Raw genomic sequence first — 17,888 nt, forward strand, 5'->3', positions numbered from 1 at the left:
GTAATCACTAAAACTTTCTGTCCTTGAAATGTTGTCTGTACCTTGTATCTGATGGAAACTTAGTGCTTTGGCTTATAGCGCTTTTGTGTAAGGGGAAAATTAAAACTGAATTGACATAGGCTTTGAGATGCCTTATCTCCTGCTGGAGCCACTGAGAGGCAGGTACTTTTGTAGATCTGGGTTATAAATGCTCTCTAGGTCTGGCTGCGTTAAGATTGCTGGCGTCTTTGCTGGTGGTGTGAAGACAGGCACAGCTTCATCTGTTTCCATGGCCAAGAGGAGGGTAATGGACAGGACCAGAGCATGTTTTTCTTCCGCCATCTAGACCAGCAGAGCAGCTGTGAGGGCAGACACAGCCACATGAAAGCAATGTAAGGAAGGCTATACTGCAAGTCAGGAGCTGAAAGAGGCACTAAGCATCTTGCCTGCTGGCTTCCCTTGGCCCCCAACTTCCTGCAGTGTTCCAGCCCAAAGTCATTGGCCCCTACAGAGGATGTAGTTAGATGGGTTTTTAGTTCTGTTGTGTTGTTAGGTTTTTCATTTGGTACACATCGTTACGGTTCAGAATTAAAACCCATGTTTTTGAAAAGGGACTTTTTAGGCCTGTTTTTGTTAATTCACATATTAAAATTATACCTATTCTGATGACATTTTAGTTTGTGGTATTGGAAAAATCTTTTAAGAGCTTCCAGTCCTGCCCAGAAGATGAATCTAGAGGACCTGGGGGAGGAGGAAAGCTGGTGGTGTCATGCCACTGGGCTCACAGTGACTGAGTGCCACTGGGGCTGAAGGTGATGAGCAACAGGACAGAAAATCCAGAGCATCAGATAGTGCATGTTCTTATGAAACTGGCCAGTTCACCTCATCTTTTATTCTTTGTGTCACTGAATTCATTAAGTGGTTAGAAGCTTACCTGGAGCAGAAATAGTGCTGAATATTGCTGTCTTGACAAGAATGTAGGTATTCATCTGACTAAACTTGCCTCCAGTTAAGGGAAATAATGCAGTATGAGTAATTAAATGGATTGAGGCCCAGGAAATGGGCCATTTTTCTGAATTAAAGCAGCAAGTTGTTAGATAAAAAAGAATTTGTGTCCTTCTCAGAAATGCTACAAACCAGCTTCATCCAGTTTCCAAAGATAAATCACTGCTGAATTTAACTTTGAACTTAACTAAGTGCTGGCCAGGACATTAAAGAATTCAGTGATGCTGAGAGCAAGAAATTTTCAATACCATCACTCCAAATAACATGTAGCTACAACAATCAATGAGTTTGATTGTTGTTCGACACCAGATATTCCCAGCGGGCTTCATTATTATCTAAACTCTGATGTCTTTGTTCATCTTCAGTATTTGAACTGGGTAAGAAAGTCATATGCAAAATGTGGCAAGAAGAAGCATTTAGGTAAGGTTGTCGCGCATGCTGTACCCCTGCCATCAGTTATATGGCAAGTCAGGTAACAAACATTTTAGTGAGTGTGGAAAACGGGAATATTTACAGGAGAAATCTAAATGGCCGTAGGGGTGGTAGCAGTAATCACACAGCAAAGCAGAATACTCTGTTAGGTCCTTAGATTTGTTATTAGTTCCTTGCTATTCTTCCCCAGTGGAATTTTTGTATGTGAGGCAGTTTTGATTAAGTCATTAATCTCAAGTGCTTTTCCTGAGCTTTTATCATTCCATAGGCCTGGGGAAGAATAACTATCTGGGTTTAGCTGATAATAGGTAAACTGAAATATCCCTGCTTTTCTTTACCATTGCCCATTTTCCCTGCTTCTCCTAAATTGAACAAGGAAACAAGTGCATATTGGCTTTACAGAAGGGGATATAAATCTATTTTTTTCCTTTTTTTCCCCCAACAAGGCACTTCAAAAGTAATCATCTCATGTATGAATTTTATAGAGCCACCATTGCTCATTTTTGTGCGTTGCCCTGTTCCCTTAGATTGAAATGAAGCAACGAGTCTCCAAAACCTGATAGGTTTAAATTTTGAACTTTTACTCTGCATTGGGCAAAACGTCAGGTCAGGAGCTGACATGCTGACAACTGAATATGTTTGGAGAGAGAAAAATGATACTGGCCCATTAAAAACATCTTTCCAGGGTTTTTTCCTCCTCCTCTCCCTATAAATTGCCACTGGAGTTGTTGTTCTAGCAGTACTAATGGCATATTTACAGGAAAAATCTAAATGGCCGTAGGGGTTGTAGCAGTAAGCTCACAGCAAAGCAGAATATCCTGCAAAGTCCTTAGATTTGTTACCAAATTCCTTGCTATTCTTCCCCAGTGGAATTTTTATATCATTAGGATCTGATAGCCCTTGGTCAATTAAAGCAGGCAGTCTTAGGCAGCAGGAGACCCACTGCTGGACTGGCTGGCAGCATGTCTTTTCCAAAGCTGTCATTGTCCTTGTGCCTACAGAGACAATAAGTGGAAATTGTTTATAGTCATGGATAAGAACAGTATCTTTTCTTGATGTCTCATGAACTACTTTTGCTTTTAGAATAAACCTTAACAGTCAGGAATAGCTAAGCATAAAATACAGACACAAAAGGTTTACATCTCTATCAGATTCCATCTTGCAATAAGCAGAAGGCTTTTTCATGTACCTTAAAATCTATTTAATACCTAATGGACTCCTAAATTATTCACAGGTTAAAGTGTTCAACTGTTGCTGTCATTTAAAGAGCAAGTACCCAGCAGGAGTCTTGCATAGGGCTTTGGTGATCGTGTCAAAGTGTAACGTTTGATTCATTAAAGAAATGCTATACTTCCAAAGGTAATAGCATCCAGTTTCTGTTCTGTTAATCCTGGCCTGGCTAATAAAAGGCACAGTGAGATTTCCTGTTTTGATTCTTATCTCCCTGCTCAGTAATGCGTTTCACCATCCCACAACAGATTTAGGATCCCAAGTCGCCTGGTACTGTTGCAATAAAATCTATGAACTCTAAGGGAGAAACCTCTTTTTTTCTGCAGTCCTGGATAACTGAAACAATATGCTTATTTTTGAGTGTAATTTATAACTCTGCTCAGCTTTCTGGAAATGGTATGCACGGGTAGAATATCTAGAGCTTGGTGTAAATCAAGGTAACTCCCCAAACTTTGTCAGAAACTGGGATCTGGTTTTTTGCCTTCTAAGGAAACATCATCGCTGATCTTCTAAGTTCCTCAAGCTTTCCCTGCTCAAATGAAGTTAAGGTGGTAGGATTAAGTTCTCATGATTTAGTTTTGCTTTTTGGTGTCTGCTTGAATCCGTTGAAAACTTTGTTAAAAAGCAAAACTTTTGGAAAATGAAACAGGAAAATCAAAAATGAGGAGGAGGAAACTTTCCATCATTTAAAAGCGTCTTTTGGCAAGGACCATATTTCCTACTCTGCATTTTGAAAGCACCTTTTACTACTGGATATTGGTTTGTGCACTTCCTCAGTCCCATCGGTAACCTAATAAACACAGTGAAACCTTGATCTTTTTGTATGAATTGCCTATCCTCCATATGCTTCTGGCTCATGGGGCCCACTGGCTCTGGTGCCATGCCATGTGTCCTGAAGGACAACTGGGTGGCAGTGGTTGGCAGCACTGGTACCCAAACAACCGTCCTGACTGTTCCAAGGTACAACTTATCCACTTGGAGAGGGCAAAGTGGAGGCATCCCCCCGGTCTTTCCTAGTTGCTCTTGGGATTTTGGGGATGTGGGAAGGAAGCAGCAGTGCTGGGGCTCCCCTAGCTGCAGGGTGGCAGCCCTCGAGCTTGGTCTCCCAGCAAGAGTTTTGCTGAGGCATTCCTGAGCTTTTGTCTGTAATAGAAGGAAGGGAAAAAAGATCAAGGCTTGTCCTGCAAAAACTTGACTAGCTTGGTGTTGATCTAGTGACAGGGAACTCAGAAAGGATACAGTAAAGTCACCTAGTAATCTCTTACTAGGTGTTCACTGAGATCATTTACCAGTGAGAGAAGGATGTGTAAAAGCTAGAATGAGCCTTTCCATTTATACACCAGTGAGAAACTGCACATTGTTTAATACTGATTTTCCTCAGGAGAAGGAGTTTAATTCTCTGGTTTATGGACAGGTTTCTCTCCAAACTGTAATATCTTATTACTCTGTTTTACAACACAAGCAATCAAATACTAGCTTCAAATACAGAGCATATGTAGAGGAGGGGAAGACCTTAAGCAGCCCTTGCAAAACACCTGGGATGAGGGAGAATGACTGCAGTGTTGTTTCACAAGGCCCTGAAACATCAGAAAGATGGGAAAATGGAGGCATTAATGTCCATCGATCTTCAGCTAATGCCCAGGAATTATTCCCATGTGTGCTCACATGTGCCAGCTCACCCTGCTCCCAGAGCAGTGATTCAGTCCCAGGAGATGCTCTTTTTGCTTTTTGCAGCTCTGCTGTGCTGACTCTTCAAAGGGTGCTGGATTTCCATTTGATGAATTACAGAGTTGTCTGTCCTTGCCTGCTAATTGCATGGGGAAATTTCTCTGTGACTTGCTGCCAAAGTCGTAATGGCATCACTTCTTATTCTGTGTCCGTAAGGGTTTGAGTGGAAGGAAACGAAATTGTTGTGTTATTATTTCAGTTAATTTAGATAATTTGTTTTCATTTTGGGGCTTGGGGGTGTCCTCAGGTTGTGTGTTTGTTTTGTAGATGAAACCTGCTGAAATGGCCACCGTGTGACATTTCTCTCTATGAGAAATAGTTCCTTTAAGCATGTTGCACACAAGAGCGGAGAGGCTAATCCTGTGCCTGTGACAGAGGGTTATTTTTGTGTAATTATTTGTCCAGCTCCTCAGTAACGTGGTATCAGGAAACAGGAACGATAATGTGACACTGTGCTAAGTGAACCCCAATCAAAGAACTAAGATGACTTTGTTGGGATTAGAAACTTGATACAGTCTTTTCCTTTGTCACAGGAATATGTTTTCCAGGAGATAGAGGGGTTGGATTTTTCCAGCAGTGAGGTACATGATTTATTGGGGACTCGTCAATTGCTATGTTTCGAAGAAATAAAGTGAGTGACAGGTTGGAAAAGAAAGGCAAGGAACAGGATGTGCAGAGACACACTGTGAGACAGCCCGTCCCTGCAGCTGGGTGAAGAGCCTGCAGGGCTTCTCCCTGCCTCAGTGTCAGCATGTCTTCCACACAGATTTTTAAACACATACTTGGATCTCGACGGAAATCAGCCAGGAAAATATTGCGAGAGAAATACTTTGGAGTTGTATATGGCTGTCACTCGCAGAGCACGGGTTTGCTCAAAGTCTTTCTTGCCTTCACTCCCATTCTGATCTTGAGGCTAAAGCAGGGGATACAACTTTGTGGTCTTGGTCATATCATTTACTTCCAAGACTAAGGTGCCAAGTGGGTCAGTCCTCAAGTAGATCCCCAAGTTTCCATCCCAGGCAATGGAGTGCCGGGTTTCTTCCGTTGGCAGGTCACAGGGCTTTGGACACCGTCCTGCACTCAGAGGAGCAGGAGTCCCTCCCGGAGGCTTTCATGGACAATTACCTCTCTCCAGCAGGGCAGGGGGATGTGGGTATATACGCTGGGAGCATCCGTCTGCTAGATACGTGGCAGGCAAGTGTTCAGTCTCAATTGCTGGATCTCACCTGAAGTGTGTATGACTTCACTTGCCTCCCAATGCCAGGTTTTATCAGAGGCACCCAGAAATGGGGAACACTGATCTGCGCCGTAGGTGGGGTAAGAGATGCAGCCTCGAACAAAGCGGGGGTTTTCTCCATAATGTATGTAATGTAACAAGTGCTTCTGGTAGGAAAAGGTGTCTGGTCTGTGCTTTGCATGGGCATGTTTGGATTAATGCTGCTACCTCATTTCAGCATTGGGTGGTGGAAGGTGAACAAGGCATCTGTATTAAGAGCTGTTTCTGCTCTGGTTTCTGTTTCCCAGGGATATGAAGCTGGATGGTGGACGCCAGTGCCATTCTACTGGAGTGTGTCTGAAAGAGATAATTGGTCTTGAAGGTGTGGAGCTCGGAGCAGACGGGAAGGTGGGGGTGCTTCTGTTCCTGCTCCATTAGAGTTTATGTAATAAGGGTGAAAATAGCTTAACTAATAACGGGCACAAATATAAACCTAGGTTATAACATGCAGTGTAACACAGTAGTTAAAGCACAGCATGTGCAAACTGCAAATAAGCTTAGCAGAAATTCAGGATGACTGCCCAAGATGTCAATGTGAACAGCTCTGTCTCCTTGAAGAAATTTGCCTCTGGCAATGTCTGAGTCTGTAAAGCATTGCTGAGTTGTGCAGCCTTCCCCTGGATCTAGCAGGAGGTATCAGTGCAGAGTATATTGTCAGGGGCTTGAACATAATTTCTGCTGAGAGTTGTAAGCTGTAATTTTGTTTGCTCTCAATTTTATTTAATAAAATAACTTTAGCTTAACAGTGTGTTTTCCCGCAGAGCAGGAAGACAGTAGTACAAATGTGATGAGTATTTACAAATCCAGGAGTTCATTCACTTGAATAGAATAAGCAATTATGAATCTTCAAGGAAAATGACCCATTTTAAACAACTCATACTTGAAAACAGTTTTTGCTGAAAGCCTGATTTACTTTTTATAGTTCAGTTTACCCAGTCTGCTGTCATACGTGGATTTAGAGACCCTCGGTCAATGCTGCTGCACATGGTGCTCTCACCTAAGCAGGTGTCAGGCCAGACCACAGGCTGTAAATTCCTGAGGACAATCTGCCTGCTTGTAAATGAATGAAAGCTCACATGTTTTATTTGATACCTGTTCTGACTTCATCGTAAACCAGTCCAGAGCCTGAGACTCATATTTTTTCTTCAAATAATGTTATTTTTGGAGAACAAACCTACGAGAAGCAAGGCTTTGCCTATGCCTGGCCAGGGATACAGGCAGAGAAGCAGTATGCGCTAAAAATAATTTTGTCACAAGTTCTTCATTCACACTTAGTCCATGTTGAGAGGCAGTAAATGATCTCCTGCAACCATTGCTATAAACTGGAGCTCACTTACGACACCAGTAGGACTCTGCCAGGCAAAATACTGAAGGAGAAAAATACCAGAGAAAGTGATTAATTTCAGCAGCGTTCAGCTGATTTGCCTCTGGCACATCTGTGCTGAGGGACCCATATAAATGATGCTGTTTCTGTAAAGAAGCAGCTGAAATCTGCTACAGGGAAGGCCCACAGAAAACACCCAGCCAAAACCGAACCAAACAGACCTATTTTTAAATCTGACCCTTGAGAAGGATTTTGTAAATCCAATGTATTAGTGCCTGTGTGCGTGTGGTTTAGTGGAAGAACTAATGCCTTTGCAAATGCTTGCTTTTTGCATGGATAAACTGACTGCACTGAATCAAGTGTAGGTGACTGGTGTTTATTCATTTATGCCTAACTATTAAATCCAGAAAATCCTCTGCTAATTTGGCTTCCCTTGCTTCTGATAGTGATGCACCAAAAGGCATCCTGCTGTGACTGAGCTGGGCTACAAGTAACTGTCTCTTCTGACTTTCCTTTTAGACGGTTTCTTACACACAATTCCTGTTTCCCACCAATGCTCTGGGAACTCGGAGAAACACGATAGACTCCACCTCGTCCTTCTCCCAATTTCGCAATGCAAGCCATCGTAGCCTTTCTTTGGCAAGAGCTAACAGCACCCAGGGGAGCATTGATGCAGGTAACTTCTCAAGAAGCTTATTTTAATATCCTTGGGTATCCTGGTGATAGGCAGCTATTGTGGAGGATGGACATATTTAAACCTCTTCTATTTGCTTAAATTGAGCAAAATGTAGTCTCACATGTAGGGTGAAATGCAGCTCATACCCTGTTTGTTTAGCAAAGCTGGCTTACAGATGATGGAAGGTTAAGTAAACAAAACTGCTGGTTGTATTGACAGCCCTGATGACACTCAGTGTGCCTCCTCCTGTCACCAGCATTGTTTGTTCCTCCTGCATCAGGCTCATCATTACCTTCCTTTGCTATGGAAAATTTACAGTGACAACACAGTAGCTGAAAGTGTAAACCATACTTGTGACCTTTATTAGGCTGGGAAGGGCTGTGTTTACAAAGCTGGGCACAAAACATAAGCCAAAGCACTGTATGCTTAAGATATTTTGGCATGTTAAATGAAACAAATCAAAACATCTGCATAAACAGATGAAAACTTGTTGCCAGGAAGTGATTGTGATGCTTTGCATAGTTTCGCAGTTCTGTGAACCCTAATTTCACATTTAGTAGGTAATGCATAAGCTGTAGGTCCTCTATATCTGCAAATTCTATTAGTGTTGAAATACTTCGAGTTTTCAAGATTTAGGGTAACTTTCTAACTCTCAAAAATCTTCCATGAAGATCATCTTATGCATTATCTGTTAAGTCATTTGCCTCTTCCGTTAAGTCCAGAGATTTCTTGATATAATGAATTCCTTTCTTATATTTACCTTTGTTTTATAGGTAGTGACCTGGGAGACTTTGTTGAATACGACCCAAATCTTTTAGATGATCCCCAGTGGCCATGTGGCAAACATAAGCGGGTTTTAATATTTCCTTCATATATGGTGAGTGATATGCAAAATTAGGTGTAGCATAGATAAATTTTGGTAACAGTATTTTGAAGGCTGAGGTTACATTTGGCTGTATTTTAAGAAGATTATTATTATTAATCTACTAATAACAGCTGTTTGGAATGCTTTGTTCTAAATGACACTTACCAAGACATGTAAAAACAAACTCGTGGAGGTATTACAAAAGTAAATGCTAGCATTACCACTGTATTTCATAAACGCTTTAGATGAAAGGCTTGTTAGAACAATGTGTTCATTCTCTTGTGTTCAGAGGAAAATTTATACTTCCTCTAATTGGCATCTATGACAAAATAGGAGGATGCCCATTAGGGTTTTTCTGAAGTCACGAAGCTGCGTTGTGTTTTGATGCTTATCCTTCGCTCCTCGGAACAGCACTTTGGTGTCTAGTAGAGCCTTTGTTTCCCAGGTATTTATTTCACCATGGGATAGTTCTTCCTCTAATTACAGCAATTATGAGCAGAGCCTGTATGTTTTTCATTACATCCAAACCCGTAACAATACAGGCACATAACTGTTCTTTGTTCTGCCCTCTAGCTCAATGGTTTCTGTGGTGAGAGACTTCTGTAGGCTTGTTTTAATTGCACCAAGTCCGTAGACTTCAGTGTGCTATTTTGGCAGGACTGTGGCAAGATGCAGTGCTGTTGTATGTGTGCGAGCATGTATCTGTCTGAGTTACACACCCAAAGCAGTAGTAGACAGCAGGGAAAAGCATTTTTTTTTCCAAAGTGATCACCTAGTACTCTTCTCTATATACAAATAGGACAGGATTTGAAACACTGAGGTCTAAAGTGTTGTCCATGGCCTCACCCAGCTTGGAACAGAAGATGTTATTTAAGAAACTGCTAATGTATGTAAAGATACAGTCTTTGTGGGTTCTCTTCTGCCCCCCCCCCCCAACCTGATCTTTATTCAATAATAGGGTTCTTGGGTGCTACTTCTTCAAAATAAATGGATTTTAAGTGTTTCACATAGATTGAATGCTCCTCCTTGCTGGCAGGAGTGTTGTGCCTGTTGCACAGAGAGGTGGGATTGAGCTCTGAGGTTGTGTTTGTGCTAAGTTTTCAAATGGGGAGTGCAGTATGTTGTCTGCTTACTTTCAGCCAGTTGGCAAGTCGGTTTTTGGCTGCCAACTCACGAACTTTCAACCTTTTATGGCAACGACATCTGGGTGGGAAAATGTTTGTTAGGTTTTGATATGGTTATTGTCATGGACAGGGAACTGTCTTCCCTCAAAGAGAAAGACATTGTTAACCAGCATACAAAACGAACACAGCTTTAGCAGTCATGGTTGTGTTTCTAACCTTCCCTAGGCAGTGAATGTGCGCCGGGCAGTGAGTCCTGTAGGATCACCTGAGATCTTTGATTCCTTTTCAACTTGGTGTTGAGATGGATATGATTGGGTGAGTTAATATAGGGCAGCCAGGATAGCATCCTGCAGGGGAGGTTTCCACCCAGGAGTGGGTGTTCAATGCCCCTCTTTTCCATACGCTGGTTAACCACAGAATCTTGAGGCCCATATTTGTACTTCTGTTGCAAAAAGGAGCTAACTGGGAATTTCCACTACAACAGGGGTACAATTGGATACTTCAGAGGTGAAAAATGGGCTTCAAGGGCAGTTGTTAACATCATTGCTATCAACGATACATCTGAATTGACAGGGTTCTCCCAGCTCTTTAATTTTCTGTAGGGGTTAATTACTACTTACGCCTTATTTGACATTTTGGGTATTTTTTGCCTGAATTTGCCTTTCAGACGTCACTTCTTCATCACTGCCTGAGGTTTTTGCAGCACTCCCTTCTCTCTGAAGGCAGGCACTGATCTGAGAAGGGTCTGAAGGATATTAAGTGCTGTGTTTCTTTTGTTGCTGGGAATCACAGGCACGTGCCAGGAGCTCTCTTATTGAAGGATTTTGCCTGCCCCGGTTGAAGCAGCATAGCTGCAATGCCGTGCAGGAGCTGCACACCTTTGTAAGAAACCAGAGTCTGTGGTTGTTCTTCAGTGCTCTGCTGAGATTTCTCAACAGGCTGGTACTTCCTTCAGCTGAGAGAAGGGAGAAAAGGTAGTGCCAGTGTGTCCTGGGAGCTTGAAGGTTAAATAGGATTTTGCAACTCGGGCTGTGGGTAAGGAGGGCTTGTGCAATGAGCTGGTGAATATAGGGCTATATTGGCTGTGTAGGAGACTTTACTCGCATCCATCTTAGACTTTCCTGACTCAGCTGGTAATCCCCCTCCCTGCAGTTCCAATCAATGTGAACAGGAGCATAATAGGCTGTAATTTCAAGTCATTTTCTTTCCCAAATATAAAAATCAGCAATTAAAGCAAATTGCAGTCTGAGGCCAGTGAGAACCCTGTGTTTTTCCCTGACTGAGCGCAGCCGTCGAGGTAGTGACAGAGCTCTGCCCAATGACACGGAGCTGTGGGGCTGCTGTACACAGATTGAAACCAGTCCCTGGTCCTGAGCAGAATATAGCTCATAATAGTAATTGCTGCCTTTTGCAAGTGCTGGAGCAGCTGAGAGCAGCTCTGATGTCAGCACCAAACATCTTGTTGTGTGCAGAGAGTTGCAGCTTGTAATTAAAGTTCCGTTATTTGGCCAGCGTTTAGCGTTAATGCTTGGCAGCTGCAAGCTTGTAGATATTCCATGTGCCCTCCTTCTTATGGGTGTCAGAGCAATTAATGGGGGGAAGGTGTGTGAGAGGAATGGGAGCACATGGTGGTGTGGATGAGTAAGTCTGGATGCTGGGCTGCAGCATGCAGGATATGCTTTGTTCCTGGGGTATTATGCTAGGTGCTATGCTATATAGCTATATGCTATGACAGTGGGATAGAGCTACATGCTGCTGGGGTATTAGTCCTGGGAGCCTGGCTCGTGCTTTGTAGGCCAGCATTTCTCTGCTGGTAAAACTCTGTTGAGGTCTGTGTGAGTGCTGCATCAGTAAACACTGCAGACCTTATCCCGACACATAAGATGGGCAGGATGTGTGGTCTAGCTTGGATTTTACTCTGAAATACGTGCAGTTAACACTCAACAAACAGTTCCATCCATTTTTGTGGAGCCCAAGTTTATCATCAGTGACATTGACTTTATGGTCCTGTAATTTTACTGAGCTAAATTAATCCCAGACTGCAGAGGATTTTTAACTGTAAGTCCTCTGGAAGGAGAAGTGCTTTTGATTCGGTCTGTTGTTTTCTGCAGTGAAGTTCCTGTCTTGAAAGGATGCCCACTTCCCTGTTGCTTTTCTAACACAAACAGCCTGTCCGGGCGATTCTGAAAAAGCCGCTTCAATACCTTACCAACACAAACTGTGGCCTCTGTTTACTGTATTAGTAACACTTAAATTCTGGTCTGTCCTCGGGAAATTACTCCGCTTGGTGTTGTCTTTGTAGGAGAGTCTACAATCTCTGCCACAATATAAACAGTAAGAGGTAGAAAAAGTCATGCTGGGGGGCAGGGGGAGGAGGGAAGCATCATGTCGTGGTTAACAGATGTCTTCCTGGCTGATAGCGCTGAACCAGGAATTCTTGCAGATTCTTAAACTTCTCTAGAACAGGAATTTTATCTACCAGACAGAGCAGTAATTTCTTTGCTGGAGCCTCATGTTGACTAGCATACATCCAGACTCATCCGTGCCTCCCTGCCTCCCTGTGTTCTTGCCAGCAGAAAGAAAACTCCTTATGTGCAGGAGGAAACTTGCTCTGCAACAGGCTTGAGGCTGACCCTGCACTCCTGCTTTTGTTGGTAACACAGAAACAACACAGGAGCATGTTAGCTGGCTGCTGTGCACTGCCAAAACTTCCAGCAAAAGAAGAAAAGCCTGGATCAGTAGCATCTTGACTTTGAGTGCCCCTTCTGTAATGACATCCCTGCTATAGCCGTCTATCCGTGCCTAAGGGGTACACATGGAAATTGGTTTGGGTACTTCACTACAATTTCAGCATATTGGTTTAAATATGTCAAAATAAACTGATACCTCTACCCCACTAATCAAAAAAGCTTGTAGCAAAGGTCTGCAGTGCTCTTGCAGCTCTTGTCAGCCTGCATTTGCCAAGTACTGCACTAGTGTCAAGCACAGCCAGGCTGTGTTATTACAGATTAGTCCTTCAGTGTGCTTTTAAAATCAGGACTGCTTGCTGCCCTGGCTCTGCAGTCTAACAAAAGCCCTGCATGATGATACAGCGCGTTCAGTCTCTTGCTCCCCTGTTCTGTCTTTCACAAGCAGCATCAAGGTCAGGGGTAATCGGCTACTGACAGTGTCCTTCAGTGCCGTCACCCTGTTCTTCGAGCTGCTTCCGTAGTTGTAAATTAAGCTTCTCCAAATTGCATTTTTATCAGCTGCTGACCTTGTACCCAAAAGTCTCATGGAGCAGAGGACTGCAGTAGTGCTGCATAGTCGTATTTAAACCCTGTGCTCTGTGCATTTGGTGCTAGATTTGGCTGAGACTCCGATAAACAACTGCTCTGTAACAATGACACACTGCATTAATTGAGAATGATTCCAGTGTGTTAACCGCATAAAATAAACTGGTGCCCTTCCATGTACTTTAATTCAAAGAGGCAGTTTTGAGATTGTCAAGTTCAAAATCTTTCAGTTCATGAGCCTTGAATGTTAATAACCATCTAACAACAGAGACATCTTTAGTCTTCCCTTTCCTTTTTTTCCTCTTGTGGTTCTTTTTACTTTAATTATGCATAAGGAATCACTCCAGTTTTCCATCACAGTTTTAAGCTCTGTCAGGATTTTCCATATATATGCATCTTCAGCCTAAGTATATGAAGTTGGTTGCTGACAGCTTATAGGTACATCGCTGGTCACTTGCAGTGTATAGGCAGTGCATAGTCATTGACTTCATTTGTTATGTGGTTGAGAATTTACTATTGACCTACTGAAAGTCTGTTAAAGGTATCAGTCCTCTGCTCTCTCTGTGAAGTAGATTTATCAGGGGTGCACAGTAATGACAGCTGAAGAGAGCCTATCATATATCTTTAATTTTATTCACCTATTTTACTCTCATTTTATCCTTCTTAAGCAGGGGTAGAGGCATCCAAGGCTAGATGATCTTTTATTGGTAGCATGCCAAAGTAGGATTTATTTTCAACAATATTTCATCTTGCCAGTCTTTCCAACCATTTCAGGCATCCTCCCCCCTCCCATATTTATGAAGCTATATATACAGCTTTCCTATGAGAAAGCAGCTGTTTGAAAATGCTTGTGGATAACACACAAGCTAACCTCCAAGTTCAAAACTGCCAGCCATGCAAAAAGTGTGCAGAGTACAGATTCCAGCCAAAGCATTCATCAAGTTGTCCAGGCATCTGTCAGCTACCATATATCAAGGCTTTCATTTGTCTTGTGCAACTTCCATCTCCAAACTAAAATATACAGATTTGTATACAGAGAACACGAACAGAGCCCAGGAAGGAGGATTGCTGAATACTGCAGTGAAATGTATTTTGTGCAAATAAGCTGTGAGAAATAAGACAGACATTTCTGGATGACAGAAGTTACAAACATTCAAGACTGGAGTATGAGAGAGACAGTTTGGTAGTTCCCAGTGCCTTGCTTATGTATCTGACAGCTCTGGGAGTGCAGAGTGCCTGCCTTAACATTTTGTATAAGACAAAAATGTTCGGATAGAAAAAGGCTGTGTTACTTTTAGGGAAATATTTGCAAATCCTTCATAAAATTTGGGGCATCGGTGTTGGAAGGGTGCTCCTACCCGGGCAATACCAGCATTGTTCTGGACAGACAAAATGCACATTGTTAACAGCCATGTCTTCTCCCCAACATGGCATCTGGGACTTGCAGGCAGCTCAAACACAATGAAGTGGCCTAAGAGAAGAAAAGCGTAAATGCTGAGCAGGGAGTAGACAGTGAAGGATGCTTTCAGGTCAGAGCCTTCCCATGTCAGATCTCAGCTTTTCCTTGTGGGTCACTGGGCCACCCCAGTGGTTTCCCCTGGTCCATTCCTCATGGGCAGGGTTGGCAGTGGGGGGGTGTGTGGGGGTGGTGGGTGCTGCAGGAGATGTCCAAGGCAGGAGCAGGGTCTCGAACTAGGATTTCTATGTAGCCTCGTGAGTGCTGTGCCCCAGCCATGGTGTGACAGTGAGAGGGATGCTCGGGTACCCAGTTAGAAGGGGTAACTGCTTCGATAACTCAACAGACACTAATTCAGCACTGATTTTAAATTACCTGCCAGTAGATAACATTTGTGGTCTTTTGTGCTGCCTGCCTCACTGGTGGGCAGGGTCCCACATGCATGCACTTCTATCGGCAAAGAGCATCCCTCTGCTCAAACCAAGTCGAGCTTCTCCAGCAGCTATGAAAAAAAGTCAAGGGGAAATGATGAAAAACAGAAAAAAGACGCCGCACAATTCCTTTTCTTGAGAATAAGGGCAGTTGGCTGCACTCTCCAGCATGGCACTGACAAGCTGAGACAGCTGCCTTAGAGCCAGTGTGTTCAAACATGCTGCCGTTATCCTGTTACATGAATCAAAACCAGCACGCACCAGCTTTCATCTGGATTTCATTATTGTGATTTATGTCACAGAGACTGTTGTCTCGCAGGAAGCTGCAATATTCGGAGTACTGGATGGGGGAGATTGTTATCAACAGGACAAAACAGACAAATCGCCCTGTTTAAAAATAGCCATACCTCCTTACCATTTTCAGTTTTAAGCCCTCTTATTCTCCAGCCCCGGGCTGCTTTGCTTTAAATACAGTTTCAACAAAGGGGTTTTCTCCTTCGAAAGATAATTTCAGCTGAATTCTGGCTAACCTCCCATGGGCTGGAGGAGCCCCGGGTAAAGCAGATGGTGCCTGCAGAATGGCTGCGGGGAAAGGTGCACCCCAGGGGGCTGCCGCTGCTGTGTGGCAGAGCCCAGGGCTCACTGCTCCTCTGTGCCATTGCCCACAGAGCTGGGGTCACACTGGCACCTGCTTGCTAGAGGTGAAAGCAGATGAAATGTGCTGTCCAGCATGAGTTGTGTGCAGCCATTCAGCTGTGTCCAGAGGATGGCCAGGCAGTCCCTCCATTGCTGAGCCTTGTCTGCTGTGAACTGGTTTCTGTTGTGCGCACGAGGTTGGTGCCTGATTGCATCTTCCTCTGTTCAAGGGAGGATGATTACCTGCAGAGAGCCAAAGGCAAGGCTGCCAGAAGAAAATGTAATCACTTTGAGGGAGACAATGAAGATAAAACTAAGGAGCTCCGTGGTAATGGAAAGCAAACAACGGGCAGTTAGGTTTGCAGTAAAGCATGGAATAAGGTGTTGTGTAGCTTTGCACAGTAACAGAGAGCTCACTCTTTCTAGGATTGCCCAAGACAACCAAAAATTGCTCTGGTAATAACTGAAATCAACTTTGGATTTGGTAACTAAAATCATCTTTGGATTTAGCAGCAGGTGACCTTTATGTGCTCAGTGCCTCTTGACTCTATAAGTAAGAGCAGCATGAACTGATGTTTCTGTACATTGAGTAGCAGATGGCACTGGTCTGAATTATGTTACGTGGCTTGTTTCAGTAGTCCTTTTATAGCAGTATTAAGAGGAACCCTCTTAAAACCACATAAAATTCCCAGTGTATCTGTGTGTCAGAAGCACCCAGCTTGCTGATGATCCTCTGACAGCAAAACCAAGGAGCAGGAAGGCAGGCAGCGATGTCGCAGAGAAAGAAAGGAGTAATCAGTAAGATCTTAGTTCTCCTGCTTCAGAGGGCTGACCCCTGCCACATGAGAAGCTTTCTGCAGCCGAGAGCCTGGCTGCATGGGTGCATGAGTATATCCTTCCAACCTCATCAAGATTAAAACCAGGCCCACATATTCAGTTGAAGCCTTTCCCTGTGTGCCTGGGTTAGGGCAAGGTTTCTTCTCCCTGTCTTTTCCTCTCTTTTTTATTCAGGCACGGTACTGCGTTGCCTGCCTCAGCATCAAGACAGCATATGAATATTTAACCTCAGTGGCACTGCAGTGTCTGCCCAGATCTGCGCTTGAGCTCATCTGTATGCATGCAGAGCAGCAGGAGTGGCTGAAGAGAATTGATGTGACTTTCTCCTTTTTGACAATTCCTCACAACTGGAAGCTTTCCTTAATAGGAGTGAATTTCCTTACGAAATTACCCTCTTTACTGAGTAAAATTTGGAATAATGCTTAACCCATACCTGTGTTGGAGAGGGCTCACAAGCATTTATACTTGGGACGACAGATGCACAGCAGAATTAACTGCCAGGATGTAGTGGGGAGCAATTTATCTGGACAGATGATGGTTCTCACACTGCAAATCAGATAGCAGAATGGCCCGCATTTTGAAACATGTATGACCCTAACAACACCCCATGGCAAGAAGCTGGTTTTTTCCTCTTTTCCTTTTGATCCTGCTGTGTGTTGTTCAGGGGAAACACATGCTCTGCCTTCTCTTAAATTGCTTTAATTATCCATTGTTTCAGTACTGTACCTCCTAAATAAGGTGCAGGAAAAGTTAGGTGTGTTTTACTCCCCTTCATGCTCATTTCAGAACCAGACAAGAGCATAGTCGGGTGACAAAGGGTTGTCCAATTGCTCTCCAGAGCCATTACTATGTCTCCTCCCCAAGCCCTCCCATTTACTATTTTAATTATCGAAAATACCTGCAAGCAAATGTGTGCTATGACGGTCAGCAGTTTGTACCAGCAGTTCCTCTGAAGAATCAATGTGAGAGAAGCTCGCAGTAAGTCTCAGAACCTCATGGACACACGTACACAAAATCTGGTCACCAAATCAGTTACTGTGATGGTCTTTTTTGGTTTAACAAGACTTCTCAACCAGGTTTTGTCCCCCCATATTTAGTTTAAACTCACTCTTAGCTATACGTGGAGGATCCTTATAAGGTATGTATTGTTCCAGGCTTGTGCTGAACGGTTATCTCAGACTCCACGTCACTTGTTCTGATGGAGCAGTCACAAAGAAATTGTTGCCTTAATTCAGACTTAATTTGCCCCTCTACTGAAAGCATTGGGACTGACTGGCCCTTGTTCGGTATTCCTTGCTTTTGGGAATTGAGTGATCTTGTTTGTTACAAACTAAAAGAGAATTATCTCTTGACCATGTGTTACAGACCACAGTCATAGACTACGTGAAGCCATCAGATCTCAAGAAGGACATGAATGAAACCTTTAAGGAGAAGTTCCCTCACATCAAGTTAACCCTCAGTAAAATAAGAAGGTACGTTGCAAAGCTTGGTAAGGCTGCAACGTGATGCAGCTGTCTCACATGTCAGTGCAATTGCTGCTGTACATGAGGGCAAGCACAGCAGTGGTTGAGCATCCAGGAGCAGTGACCAGCAGAGGTGCAGAACAAGTCAGAT

At 43.4% G+C, this 17,888-nt stretch overlaps 1 protein-coding gene across 3 annotated transcripts in view; it reads left to right on the forward strand.

Annotated features, from left to right (window-relative positions):
• CABLES1 (Cdk5 and Abl enzyme substrate 1) overlaps window positions 1-17,888 on the forward strand; it is a 71,461-nt gene that overhangs the window by 47,897 nt on the left and 5,676 nt on the right. Inside the window, exons 5-9 of one of the 3 annotated variants that reach the window (XR_010610162.1) lie at window positions 5,899-5,998; window positions 7,494-7,650; window positions 8,424-8,527; window positions 16,449-17,252; window positions 17,640-17,729. Coding sequence is in view for 2 of the 3 variants with exons in the window: in XM_065668118.1 (XP_065524190.1) it covers window positions 5,899-5,998; window positions 7,494-7,650; window positions 8,424-8,527; window positions 12,216-12,389 (535 nt within the window). In the remaining variant the exon portion in view is untranslated. Of the gene's footprint in view, window positions 1-5,898; window positions 5,999-7,493; window positions 7,651-8,423; window positions 8,528-12,215; window positions 12,964-16,448; window positions 17,253-17,639; window positions 17,747-17,888 lie in introns of those variants that run through there. The other 2 variants (XM_065668118.1, XM_065668117.1) reach the window with 2 other exon arrangements.

Source organism: Lathamus discolor, chromosome 2 (genome assembly GCF_037157495.1).
Source record: "Lathamus discolor isolate bLatDis1 chromosome 2, bLatDis1.hap1, whole genome shotgun sequence".
Classification (NCBI taxonomy): Eukaryota; Metazoa; Chordata; class Aves; order Psittaciformes; family Psittacidae; genus Lathamus; species Lathamus discolor.